Below are 22,771 nucleotides of genomic sequence, written 5' to 3'. Positions count from 1 at the left end.
TGATTAATTATGCTTTGTTTAATGGCATAGTAGGCCTATGTAACTTTGCCCTGTGTTTACATAACAAAACAGCTGTCGAGCAGAAACCTTATCTCCATATTCAAACTTTTTGGTTTCTCCTAAATGACTGCCCTAATTAGCCATTCGCTAAGTCCCACCCAAGCCTGTTCTTGGCCAATACCACGTTAGCGACGGTTACTAGGTAAGGATCCTGGTCACGCTTTCAATGCTGGTCAAAATGGTTAAGCAGTGTCAATACATATATTTGCTGTAGCATGTGTGGACCTCAGAAAGAGGGTTTGTTTTCTTACCGTGTTAGCAAACTAGTCCATTCCATGAATTATTTCGCTCCGTTGTGCAGTTTAATAGTAAATATTAGAAATACAAATAGGCTCTCATTGACTTCCATTGTAACGGGGAAACAGCTCTCAAAGTCACTCTTTTAGCACATAAGCGAACACAACAAAAGCTGATTCTGATCAGGAAAACTCATGCGGTTTTATTTTTAATAAAAAATGTCAACGTTGTCTTGTTTTGACTAGTTTGTGTGGAAAGAAGATCCGATAGGTATTCCTACAAAACGATCTGATTGGTCCAAATCTGTACACCGATTCCTGAAGTGTATTATTGGAATGCCGTTGGATGTAAACAAACTTATTTGATCTTGTCCGCTTGTCGCTAAAAAACATACACAATGGACGTGTTTGAGGGAGACACTTTAGGAGAAATGTCTGGGACTGCTCGTCTGCGAGGCTGCAGCTGGGGTGCATCTCAAATTCTCAAACAGCGTGGCAACTTGTTTACAAACGAGAGTTGGGAACACCGCAGAACCGCTTCACTGTATATCTCCAACCAAAATAGTTACTTTATAAATCTATCAAAAGACGAAAATAAAACAGCATGAGTTTTCCTTAGGTCATACAAATGTCAGAATCAGCTTTTGTTGTGTTCGCTTATGCATGTGCTAAAGACTGACTTTGAGAGCTGTTTCCCTGTTACAATGGAAGTCAATGAGAGCCTATTTTTATTTCTAATATTTACTATTAAACTGCACAATGGAGCGAAGGAATTCATGGAATGGACTAGTTTGCTCATAACAAGGTAAGAAAACAAACGCTCTTTCTGAGGTGCACTGCACACATGCTACAGCAAATATATTTATTGACACTGCTTAACCATTTTGACCAACATTGAAAGTGTGACCAGGATCCTTACCTAGTAACCGTCGCTAGTGTGGTATTGGCCAAGAACGGGCTTGGGTGGGACTTAGCGAACGGCTAATTGATCATATTACAGCGTCACACGAAATCATCAAGAGTAGCATATCCACAAGTTTGAACCGCTTCGAACTTCGCTGACCTTAGCCTTGTAGATCTGCTACTTGAATACTGAAACGTAACAGTTTTGGACATATGAGGTTTCCACCCGACAGCCGACTGTTTTTGTTTACCTCTCCTCTAATACAAGCATTCATCAGCCACTGAAGTTGTGTGGTGGTGTTTACCTGGAGAAAGTAACACATTGTCCTCTCAATGTATTTTGTGGTGTTTTCACTGTCCAAAAAACATCCCTTGTTTATCAAAACAACAGTGAAAACACCAAAATACAGGGGGCAATGTGTTTCTGCAGGTAAACGCCACCACACTAGTCCAGTGATGGATAACTGCTGGACTGGTATAGAGGGAAACACATTTGTTTGTTCATGTAAAGTTACACACTGTGCTTTTAATCTGTACAACAGACAGGAGGAGGGGGGAGGGAGTTGAGTTGAGTGATGGGCGGACAATATGCAACAGGTCTGGGCTGCAAGGCTTTATAATGATATGGTCAGACAGAGTAGGGCTCTCATAGTTCATACTTATATCTGTATGACAAATTATTTGTCTGGCTTGAAATGTCACCTTCTGTAACCAATTAAGAGGCCAATTCTACAAATTCCTTCTAAACCAGTGGTCCTCAATCTCTTTTCGTGTCAGGGTATTTGGCCGCAGACCCCCATCTGAAAATGTTTTGTGCCTGGACCAACCAGAAGAAAAAATAAATGTATATATTATTTATCTTTTTCAAACACTTTCAAGATTTCCAAAATGTTCCAAAACAACAGATTTACAAACTCGCAACCCGGCACAAAGTGACGTGCTGTGAGCTTGTATATCTTCTACTTTTGAATATCCAACGCTAACGTCCAAAATGACACACGGATGTTTTCCCGTTTTTAATGGGTTAATTAACTTAATGCTAATGTCTTTAAACTCCAGTACAATAGAGGGAAAATACTGGACTAGTAGTAGTGATATGGCCTACATGTCGTGCAACATAATTTATTTTAGGCGTGAATGCTGCGTGATGCAACAAACTGCCAAATGCCCAGATAGATAACATACACAACTAGGGTTGGGCGATATATCGGCAATCGCATCAATATCGGCCGATATTTAAACGACCCCAGAAGCAATTGATTGCTTCTGTCTAGTGTCTGACTGTCATGATTCTGTTTACAAACAGTGCTTTCCTGATGTTTCCCTATCTGCTTTATATGCCAGCCATGCATATCCATAAGTTGTTGGACAGCAAATTGAGCTAAATACTCACTGTATTTATTTATTCATGACGTCAGCAGGCATACTGACTGCTTGAGTTTGTGCTGAGAAACACGTAATCAGGTAAAAAGAAAAGTCTAAAATAAGCAACTAGGGCTGACTGTCAAACTTTATTGTCGAATGTTGTTTTAGAGCAGTGGTTCTCAAACATTTTCATGTCAACCCCCCTAATATTTTAAAGCAACTTTACGGGAAAAACAAGCCCAGAGTAGCTTATAATGAGCAGACTTGGCAACACTACCTGTAGACAGATCTACAAGCTCACAAGATGAAATATAAGGTATAAATCTGACTTTCTCAAGAAAAAGATATTTGGCTATGCATTGTTTTTGGCTATTGATTTTATTAATAATAAACATTTTCCAAACCATGTAAAACATTACACGAAATTTGTAACATAAGTAGTTTTTCGACAGACAGATGTGATTGCAGCCTAATATGTACCAGTCATGACAAAAATAACAGATCTACAAGCTCACAACATGCTGCATGCTGATCTCCTATTTAATAAGGGAAATTTAGCGAAATGTATAGCAGATCTGCAAAAAAAATGCTTTCTTCACAAATGGGTTCATAAAGGTGTCTACAATCACATATACATTTGTTCCAACCCAACTCCCTTGGGAAACTTTGACAGCTAGGGGGTTTTCAAATTTTCATGATTCTGAATCCATTGCAAGCATTAGTTTTGCACAAAAAAACACTCCTTCGCCTAAAAATGGCCATAGCCGTCATCATAAATGTGATGAGGTCGGCACATTTGGGCAAGTTGCTATGGCCGAATTTAGCCCAAGGAGTGTTTTCGTGCAAAACTAATGCTTGGAATGGATTCAGCAGCATGAAAACCCCCTAGTTTGACATGTCACATGGTACAGCATAATGTAAGTTTGGGAATTTTGCCTTTTATTGGTTGTTAATGGTACCCCAACTTTCAGCAGCTGTCACAAAGTTTCCCAAGGGAGTTGGGTTAGAACAAATTTATGTTATAGTAGACACCTTTTATGAACTCATTTGCGAAGAAAGCTAGTGGTAACCATTCTTTTGCAGATGTTCCACACATTTAGCTTATTTTCTCTTAACTAATTCCCTAGGAAAGGTGGTGTAGCAAAAAAGATTGCCACAAAAGTTGGAATGGAATTATATTATGTCATTGATGCTGACATGACATTTTATGACCCTTTGTTGCTGAAATGATCGATTATTTATATGGATTAATCCCGCAATTTAACATGCATCTCAATGGGCGAGAAGGACAGCTTGCCCTGTCTCCTCGCTGCTAACGTACCTATTGGACAAGGACGGGTTGGGGAGGGGCTTAGCAAAAGGCTAATTGTCACTTAAGCAGCGCACGTCATGTGCAAAGTTATTGTGGAACCAAGTTTGCTTCATTAGCATAAAACATGTAGGCGAAGTACCGTATACATTTCTGATGTTTAAGTTGCTAGGCTATAATATAACTCTAAAGACCCACACCCAAAAAAAATAAAAGCCCCTAAATGGGCCCCAAATCATTTGTCACACAAGTTTGAGGGCCCCGTTGGTAAGTTTCGCTAGGGCGTCCACAGACTCTAGATTGCTTACAGCGTGTGGTAGTGTTGTAGAATGAATGAATGATCAGAGAAGCTGGAGTTGATCTTGTGACGGTCGAATCTCCACCAAAACAGAAAATGGTTCACAGAATCGCTGCATATCATAAATTCATTTTCACCATTTCCACGCCTCCATCTTCTCTAACAATGCTCTACGGCACGTCTACGCTAACACTGCTCCCACTTCTATCTCTTTTTTTTCCTCCTTTTTTCTTGCGTTCGACTCGAGTGCATTCTAGTGCCAAAACGACAACCAACAAATGTGAAGCAAACCAATCTGCCGTGTTCCAAGCGCAGTCTCTTTCCACTCTGTTGAATAATCCCAGCAGGACTACCTTTTCATTTGCAGACGCAGTTCTCCACAGCGGTATGGGATCTTGGAGGTTGTTGACGTTCTTCTGAAGAAGCCTGATTTGAACAGAACATCAACTTGACTCAACTTGGCTGATCCAGGGTCCGACAATGAGAAGCCGTAGAAACCGAGGGCGTGTGACAATATTAAATTCAAGTGGTGAGAACTACAACAAACTACATTGAGTGATTACTGTTCTATTAATGAGGGTGTGTACTGTATTGGTGGTGAGTTAACCCATAATTTAGAGTTAACATTTTCTGAAAAACTTATATAGCAGCATCAAAATGTGTACATTTTTGAATACTGTACATAGTACATACTGTACCCCCAAAAGGTTCCTGTCCAGAAGGGTTAAAACACCAAAAGGGTTTGGGTTAAAGTGAGCTGTCAAGAGTATCAAATCTAATCTGTTAATTTGGTTGATCGCCACAGCTTTTACATTATGATTTAAGTAAGACTGATCTATGATCTTTGTTCTTGTTGACACCATTACTGTTATTAAGGTGTTATTAAGTAGGTTGTTTTTGTAACTGTTCATGATGCACTAGATGTAATGTCATTGTTTTGTACAATGCACTTGTACAGCAGTGCTGTGTTCTCCACAGGGACAATAAAAGGCAATCTTATCATAAGGTGTTGATCAAATTCTATTTTTTACATGGACCAGAAATGTTGCATAGTCAACCCTTTAAAGACCTCGGCTAGCAATCACAAGATTATATTATATTTTATTATTATTATATTAGACAGAAGCCTATGCCCTATGACAAAAAAAATAAAATAAACTCCTGTTAAACCCAGGGCTAGTGCCATATAGCTTGCATTTGTTTGTCTTGTCCCGCTAAGCTAGGCTAACCGGAAGCTACTGCTGCACAGTGATGTAGCCTGGTGGCCAGAGAAAATCATTGCCATTTGTGTGCAGTCCACACAGTCATACAGTGATGAAAAAATGGGTTACAAAATCGTGGGATGAAACTTTTAATTAATTAATTAAGACATTGTGTCACAACCTACATTGAACCTACAGGTTTTAATAATACTATTAATTAGTAAGACATTTCATGACTATAACGAAAAAGAATATCAAGATTCTTCATCTTGATGTATTTAAGCAAGACATTCCGTAAAAATGGCACATAACTGATGTGAAACGATGTCCTCATTGACATCAATGATATATTTTATAATTTATTTAATAAAGCTTTATCAAATGCTATGCTCTCTTGTCTGAATTATTAGTAAGACTGGTTATGTGGTAAACAATAGATTACTTTGACTAATGATATGGCATAGATAATCACAATGACAGCAAATGCTGTAAAAAAAAAACACAAAAAAACCATCAATCATGATTAATTAAATCAATTAAAAATAATATTAAAATAATAATAATAATAATTTTTGCATATATATATATATATATAAAATCAAAGACATGGTGAGAAGGTTAAAGTGTACAGGTTTAAGCACAAGTCAGCATGACTGGATTTGTCCAGAGAAGCATCTGGTTGGCTGTGCTGTAACGTAAGCCTGTAAGCCAATTCATAACTGTCACACATTATTATTTTTTATATATCTTGGGGGCGGTCCTTTTCAATAGCTGTGCCCCAGACGTTAGATATTGTCTGACTACTGTTGTACTAGCAAACACGTATTTTTTAATCTGGTTGTGAGCTTGTAGATTAGATTTTGTTTTAGATATTTTGTGAACAATTTGAAAGTGAAATGTATGTGTGTCTGTAGGTGTTTATATACATATGATAAACAAAGACAAGTATTAAGATACTGACTACATTTTCATTGATTGAATAGTTTATTAAACGGAATGTAAAAACGGAGTACAGTCAAACACTCAGTCCAAAAGGGATAGCACCAAAAGAGTCCTTGCGGTCTTGTTTCCATTTAGGCCTTAGGCAATCAATTCATAGACGTGACAAGAATACAAAATAAAAATAAAAGATATTCACAGGTTAAAAAAAAGAAATCAATACAAATAAAAAATAACTACATTGGATCCATTGAAACAGATTTTTATTTTCCCTCTTCCTGAGAAGTGACAGCTTTGGACGGCGGAGATAAGAAATGTTGTCTGATCAGCTTTGAAGAGCACTAGTATGTAGTTAAAAAAACGAAAGTGCACAGACGGCAGCTCAACCGGTGACTTCCTCTGTCCTCACATGGAATCTGCCTCAAAACCTGTTTAGGGTTTTGTTTGTCAACCACCTTACTAGCTGTCTCTGTTAATAACTGTTGAGACCTGTGGTCTAACTCTGTGGAGCCTTGTGAGTATATAGTAGTTCCCTCAAAAACGACTTATCTTCTATCAATGACACACACAATGAAGCCTTGAATTCATGGAGATTTTATTATTTCATGTTTTTTCTTTTTTCCCCGCATTCCTAATCCAATAATTTGATGACCGGGTGGCTGCTCAGTAGGAGACTCAGAGTCTCCACCTACCAGATGCCGGTCATCACATTATTGGCTTAGGAATGCGAGAGAAAAAAATCTCAGTCAATTCTAGTCTTCATGGTGTGTGTAATTGATAGAAAATAAGTACTATTTTGGGTGAACTACTCTGTAACGAAGGCTTTCATTTCACCTAGAGCTCCATATATGGAGACAGCAGCGACATCCAACACTGACATCAGGCTAATGTAGAAACCTCATATATGGATATACACGCCTGGCATCGTCATTGTGACACGCATCCAGTTGACTGGCATCGTCATGACAAGCATCCAATCGAACCCTATATATCTATAAATGAACAAACAAAAATTTCTACTGCTTCAGTCCACGTAGCTCGAGAACTGTTCGCCCCAACAACTTCAAAATGTTCACAGGTATGCCACACCACCACAGGGAGTGCAGTGCCCAGTGTCACCTGTAGATTCTATGACGTCACATTGAGATTAGGCAACGCACTTAATATTTGGGCATGCCTGACACAGAACTAACTCCATATATAGGAATAAAGGGACACAGAGAGACATACAGAAATACGAGGCATGGCCAAAGCATTTCCGGGAGTCCCCAGCCAAAAACATTGAGAACCTCCTGTAGCCAGTACCTAATGTGTACCCTTGGGCTTTACAATAAAGTTTCTCTCTTAGCAAGTATGCAAAACAATGCCATTGAGGAAAAGTCTTAGACATTTTAGAATATCCCTAGTAATATCATCAAATTAACCATGCAATGCAAATCTTACAGCACACTCTGTGTAGCAGGAAATGTCTTGAGCTTTCTTGTCCTCCTTTTTGTAGGTTTACCTGCCAGACCGGACTCTGTCTCTGCCACCGACACGAGCATGGACACTGTGGTGACCCAGGAACCTCCACTTGCCTCTGAGGTGGCTCCTCCCCTTTCCCAGGACACTCCCCTTCCCATGGATACAGTGGTGGCTCCTCCCATTCCCCAGAACCCTCCCCTTCCCATGGATACAATGGTGGCTTCTCTAGCAATTTCCCAGGACCCTCCCCTGCCCATGGACACTGTGGTGGCCCAGGAACCGCCCCTTGCCTCTGAGGTGGCTCCTCCCATTTCCCAGAACCCTCCTCTGTCCATGGATACAGTGGTGGCTCCTCCTCCCATTTCCCAGGACCCTCCCCTTGCCTCTGAGGTGGCTACTCCCATTTCCCAGGACCCTCCCCTTGCCTCTGAAGTGGCTCCTCCCCCTGCACGGGACCCTCCCCTTGCCTCTGATGTGGCTCCTCCCCCTGCACAGGACCCTTCCCTCGCCTCAGCCTCGAGCACAGCTCCTGGTTTAGACCTGGACACTTCCCAAGCAGCGATGGCCCCTGATGCAGCACTGACCCAATGCTGTGAAGCTGCTGCTGCTCCGGACCTCATCCCTCCGGCCATGCCCGCTGCCGACCCAGAGTCCGGCCCTGTTCCAGCCTCTGACCTGCCGCCACCTCCGCCACCTCTACCCCCTTTTGAGGTCAAGAATCCCAGCTGTAAGATCATGACCTTCCGGCCCACCATGGAGGAGTTTAAAGATTTCGGAAAATACATCATGCACATGGAGCGGGAAGGGGCGCACCGCGCGGGCCTGGCAAAGGTAGAGATATGCACACATGCACAAACACATCATGCATACTTGATTCACTGTTGATACTGAATTAGACATACCGTTATTGCTTGTAACACTATAAAGAGATGATATCAACTGAAGAATATTTTCTTTGAGTTGCTTAACCCATTTAGGCCTGACCTCAAAATTAAAAAAAATCTAAATCCTCCAGTTTTCTGAAATAAATATTTTCACGATTTTTCAAAAATAGCAGACCTACAAGCTCGTAGCGCGCCACTCGGTGGCGCGCTACGAGCTTGTAGATCTGCTATTTTTCAATAGCTAAATTATAACATAATGTTTAAAACAGCCCAACATGGGTTAAATGCCTTTTCTAATGATCAGGCAAGAGGCATTTTGTATTGCATGACTTTCTCTTACTAAAAATGTAATAACTTCGACCATTAATTAGTTTCAAAGTACTTTAGCTTGAAATACAGGTTCAAGTGTTTGAGGAACGCACAACCTGAAATGAACCCTCACCTCAAATTCCTGCTTTAACCGTTCATAGTTCATACTACACACAAGGGAACCAAAAATGTTTAAACACAAACAGCCGTGAGAGAGTCTGCGAGTCTGATTGTGAAGATTAATCGTGACACACAGTTTGCAGATGGCTTTAGTTAAATCCTAAATAATCGAGTAAATTATTGACCGGTCAATTAACTGCAGTTACAATGCATTTTCATTTTGCACAAAAATGTGCTAAAAGATGGACCTTTTAGGATTCGGTGAATGCATCTTGTCTTAGCCGTTAGCAGACAGTGCATCATGCATACTTGATTCACTGTTGATACTGAATTAGACATACCATTATTTTATTTTTTTTCCTCACTCCACATGCACCAACATTGTAGGCTATTTACCTGCCATAGTGTCAAACCTTTACCCCTGTATCGGATCGGTGGTTATTTTGGCATATTTGCCGATACCGATATGACCAAATAAGGGCCGTACTGTTCCGATACCGATATAGTATCGGGACATCTCTAGTTCAAATTACCACTTGTTTACCATGCCATGTAAATACGACAATTATTGTAATGTGTGATACTGCAATCAGACTATAACAATGACCCAACATTCTGTGAAACTCAATGGTAAACCTATAGACCATTCAATTGCAAATGAGCCACCATCATTACATGCAGACAAAACAATGACAATGAGTCATCACTTTTACATGTTGATTGTCTGAGTGCTTGGTCTATAACGTTCCTATTCAGATGTAATTCAATTACAAGGTGTCAAGCACACCCATCAATGAATGAGAGTAACTGAGAGTAAAACACTGAAGAAATAGCTGTGTATGCAAATACATGTGTTTTGTTCTTTCTCACATCCATTTGCCATTGAAATATAAATATTCCAATGATGATGCGAAGCCCACAACCATTGGCCAAAGGGTGGCGCTATAGCACTCAATTGAATATGCAAACTTTGAACGTGCATAGCTCATGAACCGTTTGACCGTCTACAAACTTTAAACGTGCATAGCTCATGAACCGTTTGACCGTCTGCAATGAAACCTTGACACACACATGTCTCCTCATACCGAACAAGTTTCGTGCTCTGACTTTTTGCCTCCGATCTAGATCACCTGCCATTTTGAATTATATGAAAATCAGTTAAAATGCATCTCCTGCATATATATTATTTGAGCCGTAAAGCCGTATTTTTTTGTGGCTTTTGCCTTTATTTTATATATTTTTTATGGAGGGACAGACAGTAGGCTGACAGGAAATGGGGGGAAGACATGCAGTAAAGGCCGTCGGGATCGGGAGTCGAACCCGCGGCACACTGCCAGACTGGATTACCAGCCAAGGTGCCTGGACCACTGAGCCATGGCCCAGGCCAGACATACCGTTGTTGCTTGTAACACTATAAAGAGATGTCAACTGAAGAATATTTTCTTTGAGCTGCTTAAATGCCTTTTCTAATGATCAGGCAAGAGGCATTTTGTATTGCATGACTTTCTCTTACTAAAAATGCAATAACTTTGACCATTAATTCGTTTCAAAGTACTACATTAGCTTGAAATACAGGTTCGAGTGTTTGAGGAGCGCACAACCTGAAATGAACCCTCACCTCAAATTCCTGCTTTAACCGTTCATAGTTCATACTACACACAAGGGAACCAAAAATGTTTAAACGCAAACAGCCGTGAGAGAGTCTGCGAGTCTGATTGTGAAGATTAATCGAAGATTAATCGTGACACACGGTTTGCAGATGGCTTTAGTTAAATCCACTAACTAACTGCAAGTTGCAATGCATTTTCATTTTGCACAAAAATGTGCTAAAAGATGGACCTTTTAGGATTCGGTGAATGCATTATGTGCGAGGGGAGAAATCATCTTGTCTTAGCCGTTAGCGGCCGTTAGCTTGCCGTTGGTTAGCTCGCCACAAAACGCTTGCAGAATTAGTGTTCGTTTTGAAAGTAATAAACTGTACAAACTATGAAAACAATTTATGACCAAACGTACCCAAACACAACTTGCAACCACTTGCAAGACATTTGTTGTTTTTGGAGGACTGACCAGTTGCAGACTGGTGCCATTCGGGGATAATTGTTGCAAGGAGTAGCATTGGTGTGGACTGGCTAGCTTGTAGATCTGTTTTTTTCAATTTGTTCGATTAACTTATGCACCCCTAGCTATTGTGTCGTTTACGGCAGAAGAACACAGCTCTTATGGGTTCATAACCTTATGGCCATGTTCGTGTCAATGTCAAGGACCCCCAAATTAATATTGTCTGTCGGGTGGAAACCTCATATGTCCATAACTTTTCAGGTGTAAAATTCCCAAATAGCTAAATGTACAAGCAGATCTACAAGCTCAAAATGCGTCTCTTCGTGCCGTGTTTCAAGCTTGTAGAGCTGCCACTTTTGATGCTTTTGTGTGACGGTGCTGTAGTAGGTAAATGTATTCACAGTCACACATTATCTATGGAGAATGGACAGAGAGGTTTCTGTCTGACACGATCGATGTGAATATGAATATGTGTGGAAATCTTTTGTGCCAGGGACCCCCCCCACTAGAAGAGAAGATTTGTGTTGAAAAAATAGTGCAGATGAGCTTGTAGATCTGCTATTTTTGAATAGCCAACGTATAAATGGATTATGGATATAGTTGTTAAAACCCCTCGCCTGGGTGTCCATGGAACCCACTTTGAGAGCCACTGGCTTAACCCATTTTGGGCGGGAACCCCTTTTGGTGTTAGCATTTCATTATGTTATGCTTTAGCTATTGAAAAATAGCAGATCTACGAGCTTGTAGGTCTTCTATTTTTGAAAAATCAAAGACATTTTTAGAATCTGATCTCAGGTCAAAATGGGCTAAAGAGACATTTTGTGAGAACGGCACAAAGCATCCATACTACTATAGGGCTGCGCAATATCTCCTTTCAGCGCCTCCCTTGCAATGTACACATGTGCAATAGTCACATGCAAATGCAATGCAGCTTAGGGAAATTCAAACAAAAACTAGCAAGGTTTGCATTTTCCGTGACAACGTTCAAAACAAAGTACACTCAATCTGATAAGTGATTCATTGATTTGTATCGGTCAACTATCCTTGCAAGCACATTCTGTGTTCACAGAGGAGTCGTCATGTTGAGGCAAACTGCCTATTTCCCCCTCCGAGATCACCCTTACGTATATCACTGTTGTCAGGCAGAAACCTCTTAGCTCCAAATTAGAACTTTTTGTGTTTTTTATTTATTTATTTTTCTTTCTAATTCAATGCCCTACTTGAGCATACTACCGATCGGATTAAGGATGGCAAACATGCGTAGTTTAGGGTTTGAGGTAGTTTGTGAATGTCGTCGTTGGACCAATAGTATGTCGAAACAAGTATCAAACGTATTGAGCATTTTGAGTTTGTAGATCTGCTGTAGATTATAAATCTTGAAAAGTAAGTTTTGGACATGTGGTTTCAACCCGACAAAATGCAGTTTTGTGATACATATTACGAAAACTAAAATGATAGTAATTTGCAATGTCATCCCCCCCCCCCCACAACATATGTTATTCTGCAGTCTGATTTCACTTCCCTAGTTATTGCACTGCAGTTTGTGGACTCACTTGGTGAATAAGCAACACTAGTACTGTATCTTAACTGTCTTTCCTCTACTGGCTAAAATAACTGAAATGTTTTTGTTTAAATATTGGCACATCATCTTAGGACTGTCAAGTGTCAACATCGTCAGCAGCAAATATGAGTTTGCATATGCATATTTGCTCATTGGTGATCTAAGCATGGTTCCTTTAGGTCTACGTTACTCTTATTGTTGAATGCAGTGTCTCAGTTTAAATGTCAGACAAACTTGTCGGCTCAGCCTGCAGCCTGCGCGCTATTCTTATGCAAAACAAGCACGTCTGGAAAGGGAATGTAATCATTTCTATGTCAAAGTGAAAGTACATTTACAGTTGAGGTCTCTGTGTATAGCCAAAACGGTTACTTTTCAGGATTCAAAATCAAAAAAGCGGTCTGCTACTTTTGTGCGAGTGTGTAAGATGAATAATAAATAGAACTCAAGTCTTAAAAATAGAAAATAGAAGTGTCTTTAAGGTGTTAAAACCCTTTAACACTAAAATGGCTTCAGAGAGACATGAGGAGAAAATCTACTTTATTATCGACCTTTCTCTGTCCCAGCAACACACTCTCGCAGGATCTAGCAGCAGTAACCACGGGACGTTCGAGATTGTCCATCTGACGCCGGCGCTCACTTAGGAGACCATTTGTAGGATTTATGTACCATGTCGCCTCTCCATCTTCCATAATTAACAATCTTTGCTCACACCAGGTGATTCCTCCGGAGGGATGGAAGCCGCGGAAGTGCTACGACACCATTGAGGACATGGTGATCCCGGCTCCCATCAGCCAGGTGGTGACGGGCCAGTCTGGACTGTTCACCCAGTACAACATCCAGAAGAAGTCCATGACGGTGGCCGAGTACCGCAAGCTGGCCAACAGCAAGAAGTAAGTCGGCTCTTTCACTGCGTAGTGTCAACAGGCCAGGGTCTGCCGTTGTCACGGAGCATTCGCCCAGGTCGGCGTGGTTATATGCCTAAACATAACGCTAACCTCACAAACACTATGCCTAAACCTAACCTTAACCTCACAGAATAATATCCTCCGTGAAAGAGTCAGACTAAGTGTAAACAGGTGACCGGCTACAATAGTTAATCCATTCAATCCGGGAAAGCATCTCTCATTTTAGTTATTCCAAAGAATCTTAGGATCTACAACTTGCAAGCTTGTACATCTGCTATTTTTGAACATAAAAAAAAAAGGGACTCGCTGCCTTGCTGAAATACTAAAAACAAGTGCTCCTCTTCCACAAACCTCCTGTGGAAGACAATATAGTATCCGGGTGACACCAGCGTTAAAATACTGTGCGTGCTGGAGTTTGACTCCTCCACAGGGCGAGTGGTTCTCAAAACATAATGTCAAGGACATATTATGTATTTGGCTGCAGACCTCCCCATCTGAAAATATTTTGTTAAGTTTTTTCAAGATCTTTTGTGTCGCTGCATTGATTAATTGAATACTTCATTAACAGTTTAACAAAAAAGGTACAGTTATAATAATTATTCTAAAATGATAACACAAAAGGCCCAGAGGGCTGGTTTCCATTGTGGTTCCGTGTATTCAATTCATCAAGACATATAAAGACATCCAGTTCCATACAAGAAATCATCAATACTAGGATCAAAGTATATTTCCTGAAAACAAAATGTGGAGTAATTTATTTTTGTAAAGACTTGTCTGCGACTCATACTGGTTGCTGCTGATCTGTTCAGCCGTGAGCGGAACGGGGAGGACTAACGTGTAGCATGCGTGTAGCGTGTTGCATGCGTTACAACGTCCTGGTGAAACTCCTCACTAACTCACTCATACATGGGCAACTGGCGCCTCCCACCTTCACTTAACCCATTTAAGCCTGACGTTGACATTTTTAAAATGTCTTAGTTCTAAATGATGACAGTTTTCTGAAAAACCTCATGTTTCTGTATCAGTGGTGCTCAATATTTCATGTCAAGGACCCCAAAAACTATATGTAATGGGCCTCCACCTCATCTGAAAATATGTTGTTCCAGGGACCTCCCCAGAAGCAAAGAGTTAAAATGTTCACTCAATAGCAGACCTACAAGTATCTTAATGAGTAGTATTTTAAATGTTATTGCCTTTTTTATATCCAATGTATTTGTATTAAGTTTACAAAGTTAACATAACTAATAATTAAAAGCATTTGAAAGGCATTTGAAATTAAATAAAAACGTTACTTTTCAAAGTTTTCAGCATTCCAAATAGCAAAAAATTATTCAGGATTTTAATTCAAACAATGGCAAAAATAGCTCATCTACAAGCTCAAAACGCGTCTTACTGAGGCACGTTTTGAGCTTGTAGATCGGCTATTTTTCCATACGACGGTAATACGCAATGTGGCCCTCTGGAGTGACTGTGGAAATATAGTGGCCCTCTCCATCGTCAAAGTTGCCCACCCCTGAACTAACTCGTCAGCTGAGCAGCAGCAGCTGGTGACTCCATGTGCACCAAGAGGAGGTGTGTGTGGTTGTTGTCTGTCTGTCTGCAGCTCTCAGAGGAATCATTACTAGACGCTCATGGAAACGTCCTTGAGGCACTTTCAGCCTGATGGCACGGGCAGCAAACAGAGCAACAGTGCTCAGCACGCGTCCTTCCACACAAAGCCTTGTTCAGCAATCAGTAATCATAACAAGACTGGAAATGTGAGGAATTTAACAGTCTGTGCAGTCATGCCTTTAAACACATTTCTAGAATCGACCCGAGGCCAATTCTACAAATGCATCCTGAACTAGTAGTTCTTTCAAGGTTTTTCAAACATGTTCCGAGATGGCCCATATACAAGCTCACAGTGAGCTTGTACATTTGCTATTTTTTGAAAATGCCAATCAAAAATGACAAATCAATGCTTTCCCGGTTTTAATGGGTTAAATCGTTCATATTTCACAACCCTCAATTAGATCCTGCTACTATTACATTTTTACATACATATTTGACATACAATAAATAATATAGAAAAATATGAAATGATCACAATAAAAAAGCAATTGCCTCTTACCATAGGCAACAGCTTTGTTTAATAACTTGAATATGAACAAACATGGCATAGAGCAGTGTTTCCCAACCTTTTTTGTCCCGGGGCACACTTTTCATAGCCTAAAAATCTCGGGGCACACCTAGATATACATTCCTATGGTCGTTAGAGTCTATTGTTCCGTGGTTGTTGTTGTCGCACGTCTAATTAATTAGACGTGTGACAACAACGACGACGCAACAATAGGAATCCTGCAGCTCAATAGCTATTGCTTTCGGGGGAGGGATAGTGTTAGAGGACAAATTGCATCCGTGTACAGGTAGTGTCCGATGAGTCATGTGGCCTAAGCCATGTGGTTATCTCCACTCTCCACAGGACAACTGTGGGGGTTGGTTTGCAGGGAGTGTTGTACTGTAGTTCAATTGAATGAATTGAATGAATAGTTTATTTCGGTGCTTTACATTTACATGTTAAGTTTCATCATTTGCATTTAAGTTTTTTACAAAGGGGTAGCACCGAAAAGTCTAGTCTAGGCTGAAGCTGAAGCTTCAATGGTTCTCAACCGGTGGGTTGGGTCCCCCAGGGGGGTCCCCACGTTTTTTTAGGGGGGGTCCCCAGATGACAGTGAAGTGACAATTTAAGTAACCTTTTTAATACCTAAAAGAAAGCAAAGAAAAAGATCAAAAGCGTCAAAAGTAATCAACAAAAAATACTGATTTACAAGCTCACAATGTCTTGCAACACGAGGCGTTGTGAGCTTGTAGAGCTGCTATTTTCACAATCTTTATCCGCGTGGAACAGAGTCAAATAAAAACAAAATTGCAAGTGCTTGTCAGGGTGGGGGTTCCCCAGTGCAAAAAATATGTTGGGGTGTCACAGCCTGAAAAGGTTGAGAACCTTGTTCAGGGGGAACTGGCATAATTACAAAATTGGGGGGAGAAAAAGATAAGATAAGCTATCTTCTTGTTGTAGTCATACTGGGTAGTACGGTGGCTAGTTAGGTCAGGTATGTTTCATTAGATAAAAAGACATGGTGAAACCTATTCCTCATGGGGAAATGTGATCTGTGCAGCAGGCAACATGGGTTGGATAGCAGATTTACAACTTCTGCTATTTTTGAAAATGTTTGGAAGAGCCACTACGGAACAATTAAGCAGAATACAAACAAAAGTACACCAAACCTGGAGGAAAAATGTAACCGGCAGTCTCAGTGTCATAACTGGACCTAAATGCTTGTAGCCTAATCCTTTTATTTAGTATTAAATACCCAAATGTAAGATTCCATGTTATGTAATACAGTTGTCAAGAAGGAACCAGGGGTTTTGAAAGTGTGAGGTATCTAGTGATGAGGCACAAAGAGCAGTGTGGAGGTGGTGCAGAGAGACGTGTGGCGATCAAATAATGTAAAGAAGAGCACTTCCTCTTAACCCATTCTGGGCGGGAACCCCTTTTGGTGTTAGCATTATGTTATGCTTTAGCTATCGAAAAATAGCAGATCTACAAGCTCATAGCGCGCCACCGAGTGGCGCGCTATGAACTTGTAGGTCTGCTATTTTTGAAAAATCGAAGAACGACTGACATAGAAACATAGCTTTTTTCAGAAAACTGTCACGAGGTAGAAGACATTTTCAGAATCTGATCTCAGGTCAAAATTGGTTAATTTGCTTTTCTATTTATTATCACTTGCCTGCTATGCACTCTGGAACTCATTCAACGTGTCACAGTGGCGCGTGTCACGCACAGTCGAAGTTGGCAGTTGTACAACTCGGTTCAAACTGGACGTAACGCAGTCAGCTCATAAGGAAAACACCTTGGTGGACCCGACTCCTTTTCTTCTCTCACCTTTTCTTTGCAAATTGGCCAGTCAAAAATGAGACAAGTTCAACGTTATCTGCATTCCTATATTCATATTTCTAGACCGAGACTTAATTTTAAAACCACAGCTTCCGCAATGTAGACGTGACATGTATTACATTTACAAAGATGGTAGCATATTAATGTGATTGGCAGGGGGAAGGAGGCTCCCTTGTTAATGTGTGTTAGGGCATTCACTTCTAGTCATTTTAACTAGTTTACTAGTTGCCTAGTTTACTAGTCGACCAGTCGACTAGTTGTTTAATTACCTATTGTGTAAAAAAAACAAAACATTACATTACATTTAAAAACTGTACATTGGTGACTATAACTATAATCTACCTGATCTTGAGGCCTACAAAATCGGAAAAACAAAAAAAACAACTTTTTTTAATTTATTTTTTACCAACAAGGTCGACTAGTGGATTTACTAGTCGACTAGTTGCTAAATGCCCTAATGTGTGTAAACATTAGGTTCAGGCCCGGACCGCTGGTGTAGGCTACGATGTAGCCTGACAGCGTGTCACAGGTTCGAGTCCTGATCCTGACGGCCTTTCTTGCATTTCCCCATCTTTCTCCACATTTCCTTTCAGCCTACTGTGCTGACATGAAAGCCCAAAAATACATCTTTAAACATATTCAAAGAAGTTTGCTAGAGATCGATTTTGTTACACGCAACATTTCCACCATTATGGCTTTATCTATTTTAAAAGGGCATCTAGACTCTAAGAGCTTCATAATGATGTTATAATAAGACAGTGTTATGTAAACTGAGTTGGTGGGTGGGAAAACTACAAACTTCTAGTAACAAGCATTTGTAGTTGCGTGTGATTCTCAGGCTAGCTAAAGTATCAATGGTGTTTGGTGAACTGTGGAGTCAAAGCACAACATGGGCTCCACCTTGTGTTCACATGTAGCCACTGCAACTTTACAATCTGTCATCAGTCTAGTTTAGTTGGCAGGTACCACAATAAATATCACACAATAGTAAATGCAGAGCGGGCGCCCGCTGGCCTAGTGGTCCAGGTGCATGCCACACATAGGCTCTGGCTTTGTAAGAATTTTCAGGGAAAATAACAAAAATACAAGTTTGTTTGGGGCTCATTGACTTGGAAAAAGTTTTGAGAACCACTGGTCAAATCTGTGTCTGCTTCTTCTGTGTTTAGGTTCAACACACCTCGCCACAAAGACTTTGACGACCTGGAAAGAAAGTACTGGAAGAACCTGACGTTCAACTCTCCCATGTACGGTGCAGATGTCAGCGGCTCCATCTATGACCCGGTGAGACCACCTTTACCGCCTAGCTAAAATAATCGGCCTGGCAAGGCAAGTCGTAATTAGAGTTGCAACTGTCGATTTATTTTATGACTATACATAACTTTTTGGCTTAATCCTATAATCGAGAGGGACATTTATTATTATTTATTTTTATACTTTGCCGCACAATGATGCCTTGCAAAAGTAGTTGAAATAACAGATCTGCACATGGTTCTGTCACCAAGACTGATGTCATTAGGATTCTATAGAACAGTGGTTCCCAAAGTAGGGTCCGGGGACCCCCAGGGGTCCTTCAGGGAGTTCCAGGGGGTCCCCAGCTAAATGATACTTTGGAACCAAATGGACCAGTATGTGTCTGTAACTCTGAGAATAGATACTTTATTAATCCCCGAGGGGGAATTGAAGTGTTACAACAGCAAGGGGGGTGGGGGGGGGGGGGGGGGGGGGGTCACATGTCACATTGCGAGCTTGAAGATTTTCACAATTTCTTTAACTTTTTTATATTATTATTATTATTATTATTATTATTATTAATGAAATTAGATTGTTGTATTCAGGAAAAAAATGTTCGAATTTACTAGGATTTGTTGGGACCTGATTTTGTATTAATAATGTAGTACAGCTCTGAGCTGGCATAATAACATGGGCTTTTAAAATTATATTAACACCAAAGAAAACAACATTCCATTTTTCAGTGCAGGAGATTTGACCTTTTTGCCTTGGTTCTCTCTATGTCCAGGACATCGAGGAGTGGAACATCGGTCGCCTCAACACCCTGCTGGACATGGTGGAGCAGGAGTGTGGCATCGTCATCGAGGGCGTCAACACGCCCTACCTGTACTTTGGCATGTGGAAGACCACCTTCGCCTGGCACACGGAGGACATGGACCTGTACAGCATCAACTACCTGCACTTTGGAGCGTCCAAGTCCTGGTCAGTAACACGCCGCCTTTTAACCCAGACCTGACGTCGAAATTTAAAAAAAATGTCTTCTAAACCCCCACACGGAGTTGCACCACTCACTTCATTCACACGGGTGTGATTTTCTTCTTTCTCACACCATCATTATCTCCCTCACTTTCCCTCGCTCTCTCCTTCTCTCTCTTTTGTTCTCTACCTCTCTCTCCCCTGCTCTCTCTCCCCCCCTGCTCGGTCTGTCATTCTCTCTCTCTCGTTCCCTCTCTCTTTTTAGTTCTCTGCCTCTCTATTTCCCTCTCTCTTTTTAGTTCTCTGCCTCTCTATTTCCCTCTCTCTTTTTAGTTCTCTGCCTCTCTCTCTTGTTCCCTCTCTCTTACCTTCTCTACCTCTATAATGAATTGCATTTTTTATAATGAATTGCATTTTTATAGCGCTTTTCCAAGTGCTCAAAGCGCTTTACAATGGTTCATTCATTCATACATTGGGAGGTGAAGCGGCGAACAGTCAACGCCAGCGTCCTCACTTCCCACATTCACACACCAATGGTGGCAAGCTCACACCGACCGACTCATCTCTCTCTCTTTCCCTCTCTCTTACCTTCTCTACCTCTCTCTCTCGTTCCCTCTCTCTTACCTTCTCTACCGCTCTCTCTCTCTTTCCCTCTCTCTTACCTTCTCTACCTCTCTCTCGTTCCCTCTCTCTTACCTTCTCTACAGCTCTCTCTCTTTCCCTCTCTCTTACCTTCTCTACCTCTCTCTCTCGTTCCCTCTCTCTTACCTTCTCTACCTCTCTCTCTCGTTCCCTCTCTCTTACCTTCTCTACCTCTCTCTCTCTTTCCCTCTCTCTTACCTTCTCTACCTCTCTCTCTCTCTTTCCCTCTCTCTTACCTTCTCTCTCGTTCTCCTGGAGAGCGAGACGTGCCGTAGCCATGACAACGAGGGCCGGAGGAGGGTGTGGATCAGGAGGGGACGGCCTGATTGTCTGATTAGTTTGATTCATGGAGGCACACACACACACACACACACACACGCGCGCACACAGACAAACACGCGCACACACATACGCATACGCAACAATAGGATTTTGGGTGGTCTTAACCTGGGATTATAATTGAACATGAAGTCCAACAGTACATTAATTAACACTGGTAGCTGACACAAAGACCCTGTTTTTAAATCCTGTTGGAGACCTGCGTTGCATTCTTCTCTTCCCCCTTTGTGTGCCCTAACTCAATTACCTTTTCTCTCTACGCCGTCCCGTCTAATTAAAAGAAGAAAGAAAATTATTTAGTTGCTGTCGGGCAGAAAACTCGTATATCCATATTTTAACTTTTTGTGTGCCTTACTTGATCATACTACAGCGTGTCACGAGCTAGACGCGCGGTGCGAAGCCACACATTTTGAGCTTGTAGATCTGCTACTTTTGGTACTTTTGAATTTGAAACAGTTTTGAACATATGTTGTTTCCACCCCACAGAGACAATATATTTGTATCCACGACCCCATCACAATTTATCATCCACATTGAAGGTTCGAAACACTTCAAATGGATTGTCAAAGGTAAAGGCCAAAATAGTCGACCTACAAGCTCACATTGTGACACGTCGGCTTTGTATTATTCGTGCAACAAGATGTATATGGCTTAATTGGTTAATGTTGTCGTAGAGGGGCTCGGGTGGCGCAGTGCTAAAGTATCTGCCCACCACGCGGAGTCTGGGTTCGAATCCGTCTGGCATTGTTGAGGGTAGGGAAGCCAGGCGGGGAGGGTGATATTTGTCACTTCACGTACTCTTATACGGGCTGAGGCGGCACCTGTCGTCAGGTAGTACTGGGCAGGAGGAGTATAGGGCGGGAGGCTCTACGTCCTCCCGGTGGGGGCACCTTCAGTAGGATACAACGGCAGTTACAACGCATACAGTGGGAGGAATAGGCATGAACAAAATCCAAAACTATAAAAACTCAAACATGGCAACCTTCAGACTTATAGGGGATTCACACTGAGACGGACTGAGTCCGTTTCATTCGAACCGCTCCCGAATATGGTTGCCTGGTCCCCGCTGGCCATGATTCACATTGCCCGAGATTCAACAGCGCACCCGGGTACACTTGCATAACACACTTTGGTCCTCTCAGGTGGCGGTGTGCTTGATGGCTGGCGCGCACGGACACTGACCATCAACTCTGCGACATTGTCTCCAATAAATCCAGACACACTGTGACTGCATTGCATTGCCTCTTTGCCGTTACTTCACTGTCAGCCTGCCTGCTATTCACTGTGTCAGTCAGTTCTGTGCTCCAGTGTCGTGTTTGATTAGTTTGCTATGGATTCTACTTTAGCATTATTATTATTCGTTTTACTTTGGAGACTATGCCAAGCCCAAGAGCCACATGTAGTCCGCAGAATAAGATCAGCGCGTACTGTGCGTATACGCAGATTCAACAGGAGACGGGCGGCGTTGAGAAATGCGCTAGTGTTGCGCGTCGTGCAGCGTCTGTGTGCTTTTTTTTTTGGCTCGTCGACTAGAGATTATGTCACGTTCTAAAAAAAAAAAACAGTCCACTTCCTCCTTTAGGTACGCATGCATTCACATTGGAACGATCCATATCCGAATACACTTTAACGGTCCCGAGACCCGCCCCCCCATGCGGTCCCGGGGACGGTTGGGCGATCCGCTCCCGGGAACGGTACGCATCATTCACACTAACCACAACATCTGCCAAGTGGTCCTGAGTGCGCACCCGGGACCATAGTGTTAATCGTCCCTTAACCCATTATGGGCGGGAACCCCTTTTGGTGTTAGCATTATGTTATGCTTTAGCTATTGAAAAATAGCAGATCTACAAGCTTGTAGGTCTGCTATTTTTGAGAAATCGAAGAACGACTGACATAGAAACATAGCTTTTTCAGAAAACTGTCGGGATGTAGAAGACATTTTTAGAATCTGATCTCAGGTCAAAATGGGTTAAAGACCCATTCCAGTGTCTTAAAATCCACTTGACCGTTGTTGGCATATTGACATAAG

General features: G+C 41.5%; 1 protein-coding gene across 8 annotated transcripts in view; it reads left to right on the top strand.

Moving 5' to 3' along the window:
* kdm4b (lysine (K)-specific demethylase 4B) overlaps positions 1-22,771 on the top strand; it is a 77,989-nt gene that overhangs the window by 1,979 nt on the left and 53,239 nt on the right. For all 8 annotated transcript variants that reach the window (XM_079506651.1, XM_079506649.1, XM_079506652.1 and 5 more), the window contains exons 2-6: positions 4,539-4,700; positions 7,811-8,607; positions 13,423-13,598; positions 18,720-18,834; positions 19,571-19,764. In XM_079506651.1, coding sequence (XP_079362777.1) covers positions 4,652-4,700; positions 7,811-8,607; positions 13,423-13,598; positions 18,720-18,834; positions 19,571-19,764 — 1,331 coding nt within the window. In that variant the 5' untranslated portion in view covers positions 4,539-4,651. The remainder of the gene's footprint in view (positions 1-4,538; positions 4,701-7,810; positions 8,608-13,422; positions 13,599-18,719; positions 18,835-19,570; positions 19,765-22,771) is intronic.

This window comes from Electrona antarctica (assembly GCF_951216825.1).
Source record: "Electrona antarctica genome assembly, chromosome: 7".
In the NCBI taxonomy this organism is placed as follows: Eukaryota; Metazoa; Chordata; class Actinopteri; order Myctophiformes; family Myctophidae; genus Electrona; species Electrona antarctica.
The sequence above is the reverse complement of the archived record's forward strand: the minus strand, read 5'-3'. Positions and strand labels throughout refer to the sequence as shown.